This window comes from Mandrillus leucophaeus, unplaced genomic scaffold (genome assembly GCF_000951045.1).
Source record: "Mandrillus leucophaeus isolate KB7577 unplaced genomic scaffold, Mleu.le_1.0 Scaffold426, whole genome shotgun sequence".
In the NCBI taxonomy this organism is placed as follows: domain Eukaryota; kingdom Metazoa; phylum Chordata; class Mammalia; order Primates; family Cercopithecidae; genus Mandrillus; species Mandrillus leucophaeus.
The window spans coordinates 1,063,379-1,082,860 of NW_012104543.1; the positions used below are offsets into that span (position 1 = coordinate 1,063,379).

The 19,482-nt window shown below is 42.3% G+C and overlaps 1 protein-coding gene and 1 long non-coding RNA gene across 3 annotated transcripts in view; one reads left to right on the forward strand and one right to left on the reverse strand.

Moving 5' to 3' along the window:
* Positions 1-10,508, reverse strand: part of UBR4 (ubiquitin protein ligase E3 component n-recognin 4) — a 138,978-nt gene extending 128,470 nt beyond the window's left edge. Inside the window, exons 1-2 of the mRNA XM_011993119.1 lie at positions 10,263-10,508; positions 1,584-1,681 (exon numbers count right to left, since the gene is read on the reverse strand). Coding sequence (XP_011848509.1) covers positions 1,584-1,681; positions 10,263-10,438 — 274 coding nt within the window. The 5' untranslated portion in view covers positions 10,439-10,508. The remainder of the gene's footprint in view (positions 1-1,583; positions 1,682-10,262) is intronic.
* A 67-nt stretch (positions 10,509-10,575) lies between these two features.
* The window catches only part of LOC105548895, a 32,749-nt gene continuing 23,842 nt past the window's right edge, over positions 10,576-19,482 (forward strand). The window contains exon 1 of one of the 2 annotated variants that reach the window (XR_001007464.1): positions 10,576-10,749. This is a non-coding gene — a long non-coding RNA (uncharacterized LOC105548895). The remainder of the gene's footprint in view (positions 10,750-19,482) is intronic. The other variant, XR_001007465.1, reaches the window with a different exon arrangement.

The following is a 19,482-nucleotide window of genomic DNA, read 5'->3' on the forward strand; positions in this document are numbered from 1 at the left end:
CATAGGCTGGACAAGCGTGCTCTAGATCTTTTCTTAAGAATACTAAGGCCCCTTGCCCCTTTTTCTGTTTCATACATTGTTCCATTCTACATCTTCCTCTGTCAGGTGAACTGGTCATATGTTTGAAAAGTGTTGCATTATTTAGCAAAAAAAAAAAAAAAAAAAAAAAAAGGACAAAAAAAAAAAATCTCATAATGTTTTAGGAAAGTTTATGAATTTGTGTTGGACCAAATTCAGAGCCATCCCGTGGCCCTAAGGCCGTGAGTTGGACAAGCTTGCACTAGACGATACTACTACTCCTTCCCAAGGATTCTAAAATGACGTCCTGGTCAGGCGTAGTGGCTCACACCTATAATCCCAGCACTTCGGGAGGCTGAGGCAGGTGGATCACTTCAGCCCAGGAGTTCCAGACCAGGTTGGGCCGGCATGGTGAAACCCCATCTCTACCAAAAATACAAAAATTAGTCTCATAACCCAATCTCAAAATAAATAAATAAATGGATAAAATTTTTAAGTATAACTTAAAAAAATAAAATGACTTCCTTACATAAAGTTTCTCCAAGCTAAAACTGATTTTTCTGCCAGTAGCCAGAGCCTGTATTAAACAGTATCTGACACTGAAGGATTACTCAGTAACTGGAAGAATTGTCTTGGGCCACACAAAAAAAACACTAATTCTTCAGTGTCCTTTCAGTTTACTTGCTTAGCAAACTATTCAAATAAACAAATATGGTGACTCCTGCCTGTAATCCCAGCACTTTGGGAGGCCAAGCCAGGAGGATTGCTTAAGCCCAGGACTTCCAGACCAGCCTGGGCAACATAGAGAGACCCTGTCTCTACCAAAAAAATAAAATATTAATTGCGCGTATTGGCTTGTGCCTGTAGTCCCAGCTAGGACTGACGAGGCTAAGGCAGGAGAATCACTAGAGCCCAGGAGTTCAAGGCTGCAGTGAGCTATGATCACACCACTGCACTCCAGCCTGGGTGACAGAGCAAGACCCTCTCTCTAAAAAAGCAAAATTAAAATAATTAGAATTCTTCAGAACTATTTGAGTCAAGATTTTAGAAAAGTGTAAAAATTCAGAAATGTAAAATAGGGCTTAGCCATTTTGGGGGTAGAAAAATGAAGAAACTAGAGAACTGAAGTTGAAATCCTTTCATATACCAGAGAACACAAGGGAGAATCCACATCCTCACCAAAACCAAATAGGAAATAGAGCCTTGAGTGGCTGCTAGCTCCAGAGGTCAGTATCCACCACCCTCTTCCCCAGGAAATTAACACACCAGTAATTACACGAGAAATCAATAAAATGCTTTGGATTAAGAAGGGAAAGGAGGTTGACTTAATACTTATAAAGCAGGTGTCCAAGCCAAGTAGTTTTAAAATTCCACTTGGTTAGCCTAGGTAAGGGAATCTCTGGAGCCTCATCCTAGCTGACAGTTGTCTCCACTCTTGGGTGAGCAGCTTAGGAGTGCTAAAACCTAGACTTCATTAACAACTTGTTCAGATACACTAACAAGAGGATAAACAATTCCCCTATTCACAAGCCCTCAGAAGGCAGGGACAAGAGTGGAATACTTACTGAGACTGCAAACTGTTGTAATATAGTGTGTGGAAAGTGCAACAAAAGATGAGTAGAATGGCTCATATTGCTTCTCATGGTGCAGGATTTCTGATTCACTGCAAAAATAATAACAATTCAGCCAGCATCTACTTAGCGCTTACTATGTGCCAGATACCCCTTTATGGATATTACGTTATTTAATCCTCACTACCTGGTAGATAGTATCATCAACCTATTCCCATTCAAGATTGGGAAAGATGGGGTGGGCGGATCACCTGAGGTCAGGAGTTCAAGACCAACTTGGCCAGCATGGTGAAAACCCATCTCCACTAAAAATACAAAAATCAGCTAGACGTGGTGGCATGTGCCTATAGTCTCAGCTCCTCAGGAGGCTGAGGCAGGAGAATTGCTTGAACTTGGGAGGTAGAGGTTGCAGTGAGCCAAGATTGCACCACTGTACTCCAGCCTAGGTGATAGAGCGAGACTCCATCCCAAAAAAAGACTGGGAAGGTGAAGCTTAGAGAATTCAAATTAAATATCTCATTCAAGGTCATCAGGCTTAGGAAGAAGCAGAGACTAACAAACAGAAAACATTTTCAAAGTCAAGCAGAACTAATGACATGCAAGTAAAGACCTAACAGGATACCAATCTGTTCTGTATTACTGGCTGGCAAAGACCAATCACTAATATGCCTTCATTATTGATAGCCAAAAAGGGGCAGACCAGAGTACTCAATATACTGTTAGTGGGAATACAGATTAAAGTAACCAATTTTAGACCAAATAAGGCTGGCCTGTAATGTGGTAACTTAAAAGGAATCAACAATTCAAGATAGGAAGTCATATGATGAGTGCTAAAATCCAAAATTCACTGGATAACAGAGTCATCCCCTACTCCATCCCTCTGACTGTAGACTAAAGCGAGATCACAAAAGAGTCAGTGATTTTTTTTTTTTTTTTAACCACATCCTTTATCCTTAGCTGGGGAAATGCCCTATTCTGAAAAAATCTAGAGACCAACTAGGTTTAAAGGCTGGATACATTTAAAGTCATTCTATCAAATCAGGTGCTAATCCACAATTGATGAAACATGGGCTAGGCACGGTGGCCGGCCGGGTATGGTGGCTCATGCCTCCAATCCCAGCACTTTGGGAGGTAGAGGTGGATGGATGACAAGGTCAGGAGTTCATTCAAGACCAGCCCTCGGCCAAGAAGGTGAAATCCCATCTCTACTAAAGTTACAAAAATTAGCAAGGTGTGGTGGTACACGCCTGTAATCCCAGCTACTCAGGAGGCTGAGGCAGAGGACTGCTTGAACCAGGGAGGCAGAGGTTGCAGTGAGCTGAGATCGGGCCACTGCATTCCAGCCTGGGCGACAGTGAGACTCCGTCTCAGAAAAAAAAAGGAAACATGAAGGTAAAGCAAAGACTAAAATATATTTTATTAAATGGAAAGAACAACAGTGTGGTTGAATAGTTTCCTTAGTGAGTCAATCCCCAGCAAGAAGTTTCAACCTATGGCGGGACGCATTGTAGCTGGTGGCTCAAGCCTGTAATCACAGCACTTTGGGAGACAGAGGCTGGGGGATTATCTGAGGCCAGGAGTTCGAGACCAGCCTGGCCAATATGGTGAAACCCCGTCACTAATAAAAATACAAAAATTAGCCAGGTGTGGTGGCATCCGCCTGTAGTCCTAGCTACTCATGAGACTGAGGTACAACAATCGCTTAAACCAGGCAGGCAGAGTTGCAGTGAGCTGAGATTGTGCCACTGCACTCCAGCCTAGGAGAAAGAGTGAGACTCCAACTCAAAAAAAAAAAAAAGAGTATCAACCTAAGAAGGGAAATGTAAACAGAGTGAATACTCCATTCACTGCCTGCAAGACTATCTACTTGCCAAATGAACACAAGCGCCAAAAGGACAAGTCACTATTTGGAAGGTGCCAATGTCAGTGATGAATCACCTTAAATAACACTTGAAAGTCTGGCATTACAAGCACTTTGCTATATGCAGAGCAAGGATAAATGGGTATGTATCAAAGATTAGTCCCTAACTCAGAATAACTCCTTCACCAAGAAAAAAAAATATTTATGGAACATCTATGATGTGTGCAAGGATCCTCCTGCTAAGTGAGGGTCATTTTCCATTTGTCAGGGTACATAAAAAGGAGAAAATAAAAACCTTTCTACAAGTAGCATTCAAAAGTTCCTGGTGACTAAACACAGTTTTAAGGCTCACATGTACAGCAGAAAACTCCCTACTAAATCCCCATTTCTACCTCATATACTTAGTTTTTCCTTTACTTCCAGCCTTATACTTTCTTTTTTTGAGACGGAGTCTCGCTCTGTCGCCCAGGCTAGAGTGCAGAGGCATGATCTCAGCTCACTGCAACCTCCGCCTCCCGGGTTCAAGCGATTCTCCTGCCTCAGTCTCCTGAGTAGCTGGGATTACAGGTGCGTGCCACCACGCCCGGCTAATTTTTGTATTTGTTTTAGTAGAGATGGGGTTTCACCATGTTGGTTAGGCTGGTCTTAAACTCCTAACTTCATGATCCACCCGCCTCCGCCTCCCAAATTGCTGGGATTACAGGCATGAGCCTCCACGCCTGGCCCCACCCTTATACTTTCTTATTCGTTTTTCTAAGGCTTTCCCACTCTGACATTTGATGTTATTTTACCGGATTTATTTACCTTTCCTGATTTATTTCCAAAGTTCAGAGCTGCTTACCCCCACTTTTTCCAGCTGAACAGGTTTACCAAATCTAAGAGAAATACTGCCCACCCAAAGGATGGACTTAGCCTATTGCTTTCATACCAATTCTGAGAATGAAATATACATTTAAAAATATATATAGGAGTAAACTCATTTAATTGCCTGGTTCAGTATCATCCTATTGTGATCTAATGAACCCAACTTCCTCCCCTAGAAATACATAACATCCTTATTCCAATAGAGAAACAGGAAGAATAATGCATTTTGGGAAAAGACAGACATTGGCAGAGGAAAAATGGAACAATCTTCAGTTCTACTTAAAATGTGCATTGGACAACTAAGGATAAACCTGGGGAAAAATTGGTTTTGAAGACTTGAAGGAGGAAATAAGAAGTAATGGACATTGTCACATCTCTTGATTTTAAAGAAACAGTGTGCATGAGTCAGCTAATAGGGATGTGCTGCCATAATTTCCAACCTCACTCTCATTCCCTGAGAAAATGATAGACACCAAGACACCAGAGAATAAGAAATGGAAAAACGGAACAAAGGACAAAAAGTTGAGTAGGAAGGAGAAGAATGAAGAAATGGAAGCAAATATAAAGTACAGGAAGGAAAATAAAGAGATAGACGTGAAAATATGTCTTTGCTCTAATTGGTCAAGTATCTTCCTGAATCACCTGCCGCTCCTAATGAACTGCAACAACAGTACCGCTGAGCCTGAAACACTGTGGATAGACAGAGAATCTGAAGCTTTTATACTCTATACCAAATAAATGTGATGCAGAGTACAAAGGGAAACAGCAGCTAAGCAGAGAGGTCAGAGAAATTCAATTTGATGTGTAAGTGAAAAAAGAACTGGCAGCGTCTGGAAAAATCTAGCTCTTTTTAGGAAGAAATGGGAATCTGAGGAGGGGCATCATAAAAGACTAAAGATTCACCTCCCTTCTCCCTCTTCAATATCATACTATCAATCTTTTTTGTAAATGGTGGAAATTTCACAAGCTCCTTTCTGAAGTATATATACAATCCATTATGCTTATTCCTATCTTTCTATCTATAATCTGCTGCATGTTAACTGAAGAACTGAAAACTGTCTTTCAGATACTTCCCTCATACTCTTGACAAATCTGTGGTTAATGTGAAACTAAGACATAGAAACAGGAGTCAAAGACTAATCTCACAATCATTATCTATCTTTTGGTGGTGGGCTTTTTTTTTTTTTTTTTCCTTTAGGTCATTTATCAATTTACATCCTACTGCTTACAAATTCAAAAGATCACAGCATGAGTGCATCCCTTTCTTCCCTTCAAGATTTTTAGGAAATTACTGTGCATTATCTGGTGGAAATGTTGTAACAGTCTCCCCCTTCCAAAGTAGGTCTCTTTGCCCTTAAATTCTAGCAAACATCTGGAAACAGAAACCTCGAACAGGTTTATCATTTAAAAGGCCAGGTCAGCCCAGAAAGAATTGGCTCAGAGAGAAGGAGCATATTTCTTTTTATCTACAAAGAGTCAGTCAAGCTGTCCAATGATAACCATGCTCACCAGCCTATCTTGCACAGAGTTCAGAAAGGAATTATCTATACCTTAACACAGAAGGCTACATTCAGCAATGATTATACTAACTAATCCCATAGACGGCATGTGCTCCATTGAGCTAGTTCTGCTCCATTTCTGGCTTGGAAAAGTAACAGTGTGTTTAAAATGTTCTTTAAACTACCTATTAAGTAACAGTGTTAGAAAGAGTTTAAACTGGGCCTAGTGGTGGGAGCCGGTAGTCTAGCTAGTTACTGTAGCTACTCAGGAGGCTGAAGTAGGAGCATCCCGTGAGCCCAGGAATTTGAGGCTACAGTAAGCTATAATTGTCCCACTGTACTCCAGTCAACAGTGGGAGATCCCATATTGTTTTCTTTTGTTTTGTTTTTTAGATGGAGTTTTTATCTTGTTGCCCGAGCTAGAGTGCAATGGTGCGATCTCAGCTCACTGTAACCTCCGCCTCCTGGGTTCAGAATCAATTCTCCTGTCTCAGCCTCCCGTGTAGCTGGGATTACAGGTGTTACAGGCGCATGCCACCACGCGTGGCTAATTTTTTGTATTTTTAGTAGAAACAGGGTTTCACCATGTTAGCCAGGCTGGCTCAAACTCCTGACCTCAGGTTATCCTCCCGCCTTGGCCTCCCAAAGTGCTGAGATAACAGTCGTGAGCCACTGTGCCCGGCCAACCCTGTCTCTTAAAAAAGAAAAAATATTTTAGTAGTCTTTTTAAGACACGCTAGCTAGCTACATGCTATGGAAAAAATCTTCCCTTTAAATAAATTCAGATATCTTTTTCTTTTAAAAAATCTAATGACTTGAGAGTATGCTTTCCAACTTATCCATGTTGATCTATTTCTCCTCTGTTTCAGTTTAGTTGCAAAGTCAAACTTAAGAAATAGGGGTTAGACCTAGGAACGTTTACCTTTTCTTCAAAAGGTCAATTTCAACTATAAAAAAAGGTAGAATGTGGTGTACTGAGGCGTCTTGAGCACATCATCGTTCTCAATAGTCAAGAGACAAATACAATGGATAAGCAGGCTACCAGGTAGAAAGTAATAGCTGGCATGATGGAGCCAGGATATCAAAAACGGAAGCAGATAGTAGACTGCAACAGAAAAACAGATGGTCCCCGGTGACAAGGAAGAAAAAACATGGCAGGCTTAACAAGAGAAAGAAACCAGGAAACTGCAGAAGATGGGAGTGGCAAGCACAGAACTAAAGTAGCAGCCTAGACGTCTCAACCTCTGATTAGCTAGAAAACAAGGACCACCTCAGCATCTACAGTGTTGGCTTTGATCTGGTACTACAGCTTCCTAAGCAAGACATACTCCCACAATTCTGAGACCTTTACTTTTTGAAAAGACAAGTAAATAAAACCTTTGGGCCGGGTGCAGTGGCTCATGCCTGTAATCCCAGCACTTTGGGAGGCCAAGGCAGGCGGATCACCTGAGGTCAGAAGTTCAAGACCAGCCTGGCCAGCATGGTGAAACCTCATCTCTACTATAAATACAAAAATTAGCCAGGTCTGGTGGTGCACGTCTATAATCCAAGCTACTGGGGAGGCTGAGGCACAAGAATCACTTGGGCCTGGGAGGCGTAAGTTTCAGTGAGGTAAAATCATGCCACTGCACTCCAGCCTGGGCGACAGAGCAAGACTCTGTCTCTAAATAAATAAATAAATAAATAAATCCTTTGAAAATCAGAATAATGATAGCAGGGTATAATCTGTGTGCTCCAAGCTAGGGGTTGGCAAACTATGGTCTGCAGGCCAAATCCAGAAAGTCAGCTGTTTTTGTATGGCTAACAGCAGTTGAAAAAAAAAAAATCAAAAGAATAGTTTGTGACATGTAAATATCACATGAAATTCAAATTTCACTGCCCACAGACACAATTTTAAACACAGCCATGCCCATTCATTTATGTATGGTGTGTGGCTGTTTTCACACAATGATGGCAGAGTTGAGCACTCCACACAGAGACCACATGTCTCAAAATTATTTACTATCTGGCCATTTACAGGACGTTTGCCGACCCCTGCTTTATAACAAACTGAACACTTGATACGTTTAGCCGTTCTCACTGTAAAGAACTTGTAAGCCAGGTATTTCTTACGGAAATTTTTCTTTAGATCATACTCCTCTCACACAGCCTGCAGAGGACACATAGGCTTTCAAAGTTAACTGAGCTCCAAAAACCAGAAGACTTAAAAGATCTTGCCTTCCGGCCAGGCACAGTGGCTCACGCCTGTAATCCCAGCACTTTGGGAGGCTGAAGCGGGTGGATCACAAGGTCAGGAGATAGAGACCATCCTGACTAACACGGTGAAACCTCGTCTCGACTAAAAATACAAAAAATTAGCTGGGCATGGTGGCACGTGCCTGTAGTCCCAGCTACTCGGGAGGCTGACGCAGAAGAATGGTGTGAACCTGGGAGGTGGAGCTTGCAGTGAGCTGAGATAGCGCCACTGCACTCCAGCCTGGGTGACAGAGCAAGACTCTATCTCAAAAAAAAAAAAAAAAAAAAGAGAGATCTTGCCTTCTAATAAATGCATTACCAAAGAGCCATCAGTTTGGACTTATTTTCTAAACCATAAAGAGAGATCTTATTAACATCTACAAATACAACTCTTGATTATCTGTACAAACAGACGGTATGGCAGAGACCACTACCACATATATAGCAAAATTCAAACCCAGTGATGTATTTGGTTGGAGGGTGTTCCTTAAGTATTACAGCTTTAAAGGCATGGCCCCCAAATACAGGATTTACGGAAGGGTATCAACAAATTATTAATACTTTATAAGCTATCCAGCTCATGTCCAGAAAAACATAAAAGCAAATGTTCTAAAAAGACTGGAACGTTACTGATTCTACATAACATGAGTATGAGTCAGGAAAAATACTGCCAATCCAAACGTTTAAAACAAAAAGCAGCTACATAATTTGAAAGTAGCATATTTGAAACCTGTTTACATCTTCAGAACATTCCTGGCCTGATGATCAGATAAGAAAACCCATCTGTAAAGCTGACTGTGAAGTTACCAAACCCAACCATTATTTTATTATAATTTGATAAAAACTCTGCATACAGGTCAGGCACGGTGGCTCACACCTGTAATCTCAACACTTTGGGAAGCCGAGGTGGACGGATCACAATGTCAGGAAATCGAGACCATCCTGGCTAACATGGTGAAACCCCGTCTCTACAAAAAATACAAAAAAGTAGCTGGGCGTGGTGGTGGGCGCCTGTAGTCCCAGCTACTCGGGAGGCTGAGGCAAGAGAATGGCGTGAACCCGGGAGGCAGAGTTTGCAGTGAGCCGAGATCGTGCCACTGCACTCCAGCCTGGGCGACAGAGCAAAACTCTATCTCAAAAACAAAACAAAACAAAACAAAAAAAACTGCATCCAAAGGATTACAAGCCTAACAACAACAAAAAGCACAAAAACAAGCAATTTGTCAAACCATGGGCCTCCTTTGAGTAACAAATAGCAATTTCTAACCTCTGTAGAGCACCTAGATATACCCTTGTCATCATGAAGCTAAAATGACCCAGTTAACAATTGCAGGGAGTTGCTGAAATGAGGTATGGCTAGAAAAATGAAAGTCAGTCTGGCTTTAAAAGCAAAAGTCTACCATTAAACTAATGAAAGACTGCTCTGAGCACAGTATGTCAGGAAAAGGAAGGCACTCTGAGATCACCATCTGTGTACCTATATAATAACTCTCAATAGCTAAGAATCGCTGTGCAAAAAGACAAAAACACACAAAAGGAAACCAAAGATAGTACCGTTTGTAAAAGAATGTGATGATATTTTAATGCAAGGGGGATGGGAGGCAGAGAGAGAACACACACACCACACATCCTCTGGGAAACTGACCTCTCAGACTCACACACTGAAATGTTTTTAATCAAAGACCGATACAGTAGGAATGCACAAGAAGTGCAACGTAAAAAGAGGTCATCAATGGTAGCTAGTGGCTTTAGTCACAGAAATAGCACGTGCCCCCACTGATTACAGCACCGCGGGGAGACCGTTATTAAATTATACCGTACGGCTCCGCTCCGGCCCAGGCTAGGGGAATGAGTGCGGGCGAGAAATGCAAACTCATCTGTGACTTGACCCAAGGGGCAGCCCCGTGAACATTCCCTTAAGAGGGCAAATGCATCTCAAAGTCACTCTCAACCGTGCCCGGCCACGCCCTCCCGCAAGGGAGGCCGCAAAAGTTTTGCTCGAGAGGGGAAACTGAGGTAGAGGTGATTTACATGGGTTGGCGGAAGGAAACCCGGGCAAGCTCTAGTCTCCCGGGACCCGGGAACCCCGAATTCGTGGCTGGGGCGGGGATCCCCAAGGGTCAGGGGGCGGCTCGGGAAGCGGGTCCAGACGATCCGGCTCGAAATCCCCTCCCCCCCCCCACAGCGTCGCCCGCCGGAGCCGCCGCCCGGTACCTCTCGATGACTGAGGCCACCAGCTGCGGCAACTCCTTCATCTCGAAGGCGGAGTAGGAAGCGGACAGCAGGGGCCGCACCGCCACCTCCCAGCCCGGGGTCGTCTCCGCCCCCGTTGCCGGGGTCCCGGGCGCCGGCGCCGCTGCCGCCGCCTCTTCGCCGCCGCTCGTCGCCATCTTCCGTCGTACTACTGCGGCTCCCTCCGGGGGCTTGCCACCGGCCCAGCGCCGCCTCCCGGGAGGGGGCGGAAGTGACGCAATCTGTCGCGTCAGACTGCGCGCCGCCGTCATGGGTCAAAAACGCGACGCGCGGAGCGGCCTTTCCCCTCACCGGGGTCGAGCCGCCGCGAGGGAACGGATCGTAGTCGCTGCGCCTGCTCAGAAGGTAGCGCAGCGGGGAAAGGCGGGAGAGCGTCAACTTCTGAGCCTGCGCGGTGGGAGTTGCTCGAGCAGGTGGTAGCGACTTGGCTTCCGGGCAGCGGGGAAAGGTGAGTTTGGGGCATGGGTTCAGTGGGCAAGTCTAGGGCAGTGGAATTGACTACGCCTCGGTCAATAGAATGGCCTCGGAATAGAATGGCCCTGGCCTGGGACAGCTAAGGACGAGGAGAGGAGACCGAAGCCTAAAACGCTTTCACCCGCTTCTTGCCCTGCCTAGATCCCCCCGATAGTAATACTAAAGCGCGCCACAGCTTACAAAGCTTTCTCCCTCCCACACCACCTTCTAACCACTGATCCATATTCCGTTCGCGCTCAAATCTCTTCTGTTTGGATTGCCCTCATTAACAATCTTACCAGCTCGTACAGTGCATCCCTCTTTGTAATTTGCCACGTATGGTTTCGTGTTCTCCTTTTTTCTACTGACAAGGAAAGAATGTAAGCTTTTATTCACAGATGTCTGAGACTTTTGCCGGTAAAATGATCTGGCTGCAAGATCTAAGAGGGAAAAGCAGTTTGCTCGAGAAGAGGTATTCGTGCATTAAGAACAGTCCTGTGTGTGAGATATTGGTGGACAGCTTCAAGTTCTAGACCTGTGGCCTGTGGTCTACAGCCGGCCTAAATAAGACTTCGAAGGAACTGTGAAGACGCTTTCAAGTTCCTAAAGCCCTGAAATTCTCCCCCAAGTTTAGGAAGAGCTTTTGTTCTTGGTGTGTAACACTGATAAATGAATTGGTACCTAGTGATTAATCTGCACTTTTATTAAGATATGACATACTTTACCTTTTTTGAGACAGGATCCTGCTCTGTGGCCCCATAGCCCAGGCTGGAGTGCAGTGGCAGAGTTGCAGCTCGCTGCAGCCTCCACCTCCCTGGCTCAAGCGATCTTCCAGCCTCAGCCTCCCCAGTAACTGAGACTATACAGGTGCAGGCCACCACTCTTAATTTTTGTTTGTTTGTTTGTTTTTAAGAGAAAGGTAGGCCAAGCTGGTTTCGAAGTCCTAGGTTCCTCCCACCTTGGACTCCCAAAGTGCTGGGGTTACAGGCTTGACCCATGCGCCCAGCCTGCATCTTTGCATTCGAAATAAAATTCTGTCAAGTTAAAGCCAGTCTTGGAGGAAAATGTGGCTTCGATGACAGCAGTAGGGGTTTTCCTTCAGTGTCTACTTACCAGAAGATAATAATAACAGCAAGTTTCTTAAACATAAAAACATCAGAAATGAAAAAGAACTTCCCATAACACTATAAATATTGCATTATTTCAAGATACTGAACCAGAGGCCTAAAGAAAGGCTGGAGACCCAGAATTTTATAATGACTTTGGGACATTAATTTTATTTTAACCAAAGGACAAAATTAATCTGCAAAGACTGTCTTGGAGAAATTTCAGGAAATAAAAGATCAAATGTTTCTGCTCTCCTCCTTTCCCTCTCCGAGAGAATAAAAGGCAAATGCAAACTATCACAGGGAAATTTTCACCTATACCTAAATTATTTATTATATACTTTATATTTCTGGTTAATAGATTGGGAGAGAGCACTCCAGATAAAGAACTTCCCTTATAAATGCCACATTTATTTCAGTACTGAAGGTTCGGTCTTGTGTTGCCACAGAGATTTGGAATGGCATCTATATTATAAATTTAGATGACAAACAGACTAATAAAAGACTTCTAGATGAAACACATGCTTCTAATATTCTGGTCCAGAAAATAAGATAGAAACTAAAGAATAATAAATAACTTTTATGAATTAACTGAAGGACTTAAAATACTAGTGTCATTCTAATAAGTGCCTGCCAAGGAACTGAAATTGAAAATGATCAAAGACATGATACAGTCATGTTACAGGGAATTCAATGAAGTAAAAATGGCAGACATTGATGGATGATATGGTTTAAAGATTTGTGTAGAGGTAGTGATGAGGAGGCCTGCTGGGAGCTGGAAAAGTTCTGTACCTTGACACAGTTATGTTTACATGGATGTGCACACACAGTAGTCACTGAGCCATGATTTGTACTTATGATTTGCACACTTTGGTGGTTGTAAATTGTACATCAATCTAAAAACAAATGAGGTCAGGGTGCCTCACTACAGGAGCTTCAAAAGCGAGAGAGAGAACATCTTTTTTCTTTTTTTTTTTTAAGCCATCTAATAGAGTTGCTTGACATAAATCCTAATAGATACAATGTTTCTAGAAACAAGTAAATGAATAAACCTTAGCTGTTACCCCCTAGGAGCCAAGAGAGGTCAATCTGTTCTCAAGCTTTTACAAAGTTACAAGAATAAGTAATCAGTGCATATTGTGTTGAAACTCCTACTGCAATACTGAAAACTGCAAATGGAGAGAGTAGCTCCTGTTTAGTAATTCACAACAGAGCTAGTTTTCAAATTACCAAGAATATAAGGAATTAGATTAGAAGCCAAATTTAATTTAGAATTATGAGACATTATTTGTAACCCACAGTATTATTTTTCCCATGATACTTAACAATTCACCCAGTATGACCTTAAAAGGAAGAAGAAAACAGGCTTTGCAGCCTTCTTGCTTTAAGAGTGAAAAAGAAACAATTTTGGTAACTGTGGAGGGACTAGAATACAATGTCACTTTAAGAAAGTTTTGACCCATCAGATTGAGAGACAGAAAGACAGACAGAAGGAGAAGGATAAATCAAATGTGGTAAAATGTTAACCTTTGGGGGATCTGGGTGGAGGGGATCTGGGAATTCTTTGTACTACTGCAACTTTTCTGTAAGTCTGAAATTGTGTTGTCAAAAGAAAAACAGTTTATAAATACTTTATGATCCATTTGCTTTATAATTAGGAAAACAGAGTATGATGACAGAGAGAGCCTACTGTAGGCCTGATACTTAACAGAAGGAAAGTAGTTTACGTGTAAACTCTGGGAAAAGTGGAGCCAAATGATTACACTGTGTGTATCCTTTAGCACTGTTTGGGGTGGGGACATGGGGGGTCAGGGCGCAGAGAGGGACTATTCTGGTCTCCTTGGAAGGTATGTGCCTATAGTAAAAAGCATGAGTAAGATATCACATCTCCTAACTCCGTAACAACCAAGCAAACTTATAATAGCATTTTAACTTACATCACCTTTTTTATAGGAGCGGATATATATTCCAGCAGGATGAGTATTTTAGCCCTCTTTGCAATTGCAGTTTTCATTATCATCAATAAACTGGCCTCTGGTTGATTGGTCTAGTCTAGTTATTTTATCCCAGCACATGGGATATATGATACCATCAAAGCCATGATGTGAACAAACTATGAAGTATAATGGAGTTTGTTTGAGTAATTGTGCCTTTTAATTATAGTTTTAGTTTGCTTTCTTGACTTGCATTCATTCAGATTGCACATGAGGGGACAGAGAAGAGTGTGCTTCAATATAAAGCTGGGGCTATTTTACAAACACACCTTCCTAAATGTTCTTAGTCTCTATCCCGGAAAAGCCACCTTCTCAGCATCATGGATCAGAAATACATAAAAGCCTTAGTGCTTGTGGAAAACAGGCTTCTTCGTTGGAGGTCAGTCTCAACTAACTTCACACTCTGATTCCTAAAAAAAATGGGAAGGTGGCTGTGTACACATCCTTTATGTTATAAATTTCTTACTGGAAAGATGGCCTAAATATTAGACTTTCCTGAAAGAGTATTCAGTCTCATAAAAATCTCTAATGGAATAGCACTTAAGAATTTCAACTGTGTGACCACTAAAAATGGTGTAGATCCATTACCTCTCACACAGGCACTCTCCACGATAGAGTGAGTGATAAAAACCAAGCTGCAGAAGATTATATTACCTGGAGAGATACCAAATTGTTCAGTTGTGACCTCTGGGAAACAGATGGTGGGGGAGGTTTTGAAGGGGACACTCACCTTAATTTGGGGGCATTGTTAAAAAATTTTTTTAACTTACATAGTCTTTTTAAAATAAAGAACTTAGCCACAAAATCAAAACAGCTGATTGATATGAAGCACCCCTATCTCCATTATTGAAAGGTTGCTTCAAGAATGCTAAATAGTTTCAGGTTACATTTTACAAAAAATGAAAGGGCACAGGATGTTGTCTACCTGTTTTAATTATGGAAGGATAATTGTCAATTTTTAAATGGTAAGATAAAGAATAATGTTTTCCAAAGCAATACCAAAGAGACACTTTTCCCTTTTAGAATAGAAGTTATGGTAACATGCAGCTTATTTCCCCATATTGATCATGTGAACATTTGTTTTAAGGAGTAAAAGGGTTTGTCAGACCTGGTGTCCATGGCATGCCAGAGATACAGATTGAACTATCTCTTGGCATTTCCATAAATATACAAAAATTAGCGGGGCATGGTGGCATACACCTGTAGCCCCAGCTACTCGGGAGGCTGAGGCAGAAGAATCGCTTGAACCGGGGAGGCAGAGGTTGTGGTGAGCCGAGATTGCGCCACTGCACTCCAACCTGGGCGACAGAGCAAGACTCTGTCTCAAAAAAAAAAAAAAAAAAAAAAAGAATTAATGGGGCCAGGCACGGTGGCTCATGCCTGTAATCCCAGCACTTTGGGAGGCCAGACAGGTGGATCACCTGAAGTCAGCAGTTCGAGACCAGCCTGGCCAACATGGTGAAACCCTATCTTTACTAAAAATACAAAAATTAGTCGGGCATGGTGGCACATTCCTGGGGTCCCAGCTACTCAGAAGGCTGAGGCAGGAAGATTTCTTGAACCCGGGAGGTGGAAACTACAGTGAGCCGAGATCAAGCCACTGCACTCCAGCCTGGGAGACAGAGTGAGGCTCTGTCTCAAAACAAAAAAGAAAAAAAAAGGAAAAAAATTCCCTTACTAAGTCACCGAAGTCTTAGAAATTTGGGAAACTGAGGACAAAGTTCCTAAGGGTTCTGTGAGAAGGTACAGCCATTTGGGGAACTATTTGTCGAGAAGCAACTTCGTGTCTGGGATAATAGGGAATTCAGAAAACAGTGCAGCAGTCCCTGAGAGACACAATATCTGAAACAATAAAGGGTGCGGTGTATACTCAGGAAGTTACGTGGTGAGCAGCCAGGATGGTTGAAGGTCCTGAGTAGCTGAAACCAATAGGGAAGACTTTATGGAGGAGTTCAGATTTGAGACAAGCCAGATTTTAAGCAGGGAAGAAAACATTCCAAGTAAACAATAGCTTCATGATTTAAAAGCAATTTTTTATTTATTTATTTTTGAGACAGGGTCTCACTGTGTCGCCCAGGCTGGAGTGCAGAGGCATGATCTTGGCTTACTGCAACCTTCGCCTCCCGGGTTCAAGTGATTCTCCTGCCTCAGCCTCCCAAGTAGCTGGGATTACAGGCACCCACCACCATGCCTGGCTAATTTTTTTTTTATTTTTATTTTTGGTAGAGATGGGGGTTTCAGGTTTCACCATGTTGGCCAGACTGGTCTCGAACTCCTGATCTCAAATGATCTGCCTGCCTTGGCCTCCCAAAGGGCTGGGATTATAGGCGTGAGTCACTATGCCTTGCCTACAAGCAAAATTTTAAATAATTAGGAATCAGGAAATGAGTCTTGGGATGATTCTGATGATACCTTGTGTAATAGACTCTTCAACAGTATAGCAATTTATGGGCCAGGTGCAGTAGCTCATGCCTGTAATCCCAGCATTTTTTGAGGCTGAGGAGGGAGGATCACTTGAGCCAGGTGTTGAAGGCTGCAGTGAGCTATGACTGTGCCACTGCTCTCCAGCCTGGGTGACAGAGACCCTGCCTCAAAAAAAAAAAAAAAAAAAAAAAAAGCAATTTATAAAGGCAATGAAATTACAATTCTGAAATTTTCAAATTGAAAGATGCCTTACAGAGCACATAACTTGTACCCACACGCAAATAATGAAACTAGTTAAGATTAGGTAGCTTACATTAAAGTCTCTTAAATTTAGGAATTGAGTATTTTTTCTATTAGACTTTGTTCCAGAAAGTATTTCAGTCATCTTTATGAATACATGATATTCAAGATGCATTAGTTGAGCCCTTATCAAAACATCTCATGTACCCCGTAAGTATATATGCCATGTACCCAGAAAAAATTTAAATAAAAAACTTTAAAAGATCCATTAGTTGAAAAAACAAGTAACAATTAAACAGCATCATCTCATTCAAGAAAACATTGTGTACAAGAACCAACACTAGACTACCAGTGCTCATATACGTAATGAATACTAAAACAAATTAGTTTTTGTTTTTTTGTTTGTTTTTTTTTTGTTGTTTTTTGAGACAGGGTCTCACCGTTGCCCAAGCTGAAGTGCAGTAGCATGTTCATGGCTCACTGCAGCCTCGACCTCCCAGGCTCAAGCGATCCTCCCACCTCAGCCTCCTGAGTAGCTAGGACCACAGGCACATGCCACCAGGCCTGGCTAATTTTTTAAAAACTTTTTGTAGATAGGGTCTTGCTATGTTGCACAGGCTGGTCTGGAACTCCTGGGCTCAAGAGATCCTCCACTATGGCCTCCCAAAATGCTGGGATTATAGGCATGAGCCATCACGCCCAGCCAGATCTCTTTAAGTGAAATGTTGTAGGGGGCCCCAAAGTTAACCTAATTAATGAAGACAGGAGAAGAGGTAAGTCAAGGAATACACACACAAAAAAAAACAAGGAATGACAAGAAAGCAAATAGATCAGAGAATTGAGAGAGGAAAGATACAGTCTCAGCAGCCATTGGTGGAGACTAAGCATAGCTGCTCAGAACCGAATGCTGCTTTAAGATTAAGGAAAGTTGAGAACTAAGAAAAGATTTAAATTGGACTGTGGCATTAGCATTAACTATTTTAAGCACTTGGCCAGGCGGGGTGGCTCACACCTGTAATCCCAGCACTTTGGGAGGCCAAGGCCAGCGGATCACTTGAGGCCAGGAGTTCAAGACCAGCTTGGCCAATACAGTGAAACCCCGTCTCTACTAAAAATACAAAAAATTAGCCGAGCGTGGTGGCACGCGCCTATAGTCTCAGCTGCTTGGGAGGTGGAGGTTGCAGTGAGCCGAGATTGTGCCACTGCACTCCAGCCTGGGCAACAAAGTGAGACTCTATCTCAAAAAAAAAAAAAAAAAACACTTCTTTGAGGTAACTTTGATTACAGCTGAAATACAGGGAATTTTACTAAAGGACAAAAGGACAAATAACTTCCCTCCCATTAGCTTGTTTCAGATTCTGGCACACTGGTGAATAAAAACTAGAATCTTGCAGGCTAACGTTGCACATATGTATGAAAGACAGTCAGAATTCCAGCCAGGCTATCTCAAAACTAGGGCAGATTTTTTTAACTTGTACCTACTCTCTTCTCCCAGGTTATGTTAAAATATGCCTTGGGTCAGGATGATAGATGTCGGTTTTTTTCTGGAGATTCCTACACGTTCAGTCACTCAATATCAAATTGACAATTAATAAAATGGTTGTCATTTCCTCTTCCTTCTCTGCCATCAGCATATGACCACAGAAAGATGACAAATTTTTAGATAACCTGACCAACCCATATATGATTAAACTGACACGTTTCCTTACTAAAATAAAATACACTTACTTTAGGTCTTCACTGCTTTTATCCCCTCTAATGTGAAAATAGCCTCAAAGTGATCTTCTAAGACACAAAAGAGGACTTAAACATGTCATTGGTCACTTGCTTTATTCAGACATTCGAGTGTACCTCTTTCGCCACAGGGCTAGAGGTGGTCTACTCTGTACATACATTTCACAGTAAAGAAAAATTCTGTCATTCCCCAACTCTATGACCAAGGAAAACTTTTAGGATTTCTTTAATTTGTAGCAGAGACACAGTGGCTTAGCCACTCGGCAGTGCTATAAACAGTATGCCAGTTTCCCACCCCCACCCTTTTTTTCCTCTTTTTTAAAGCTTCAAAGGTTTAAATAAGACTTATTTTAAGTCTTATTTAAGATCAATAAGACTTAAAATTTCCTCATTTAAAGAGAAATACGATGCCCCACATGTTAATTTATATTAAAAACTAAAAATAAATAATGGGGTTCTTAAACAAGGACATCTTTAAATAGGTTATGATTAGACCAGCCTGTGAGTGAAATGAGAGATTATCTCTTCTCCCTGGAAATGTCTTCGAGGCTCAGACAATTCAGTAGTTTTTAAAAGGCCCCAACTCACACATCTCAGGTGAAAAGTGTAGGCAATGGGCAACAAACAAGACGCTAATGACTTGGCTTCTGATAAATTGAAACAAACATTTGGTGGCCCAGCCTAATGAATGACAGCATGAAACTGAGGTTTAACGTAAGTTTTGACATCACATATAGATCCCTCAACCCTAAGTTACTTTGGAGGGAAGCCATGAGAGGCTGGATCAGTCCTCGAGCCCCAGCTAAGGATGGATCCTATTTCTTCCCAGTGCACAACAACAAATGCACCTGTAAGGTGGAGTCGGGAAGGAGAGTTCCCCTCTTACTTTGAAGCAAGAGATGGAAAAAGTCAGAAAGATTTCTAGATAAAACTGGGAAACACAAAAGGCAGAGTAAAAATTTAAACAGGCCTCACAACAATCAGCTGGAATTCTTATTTAAAAAAAAAATACAATTCATGGATGGGCAAAGAAAGGAAACAATGCAGAGGCCTTTGGACTTCAAGGGAAAGCCCATCAGGATTCTCTGAGATTCTCAGCTGAGAGTGAGTTCTCTCTCCATGCAGGATTCTGCAGCATGTGTATCCCAAAAGGAGTTCTACGTGGAGGTCATCCATCTTCTTCCCTGCAGCTCTTAACTGAGCTGAGCACTGACACACTGACACACACAC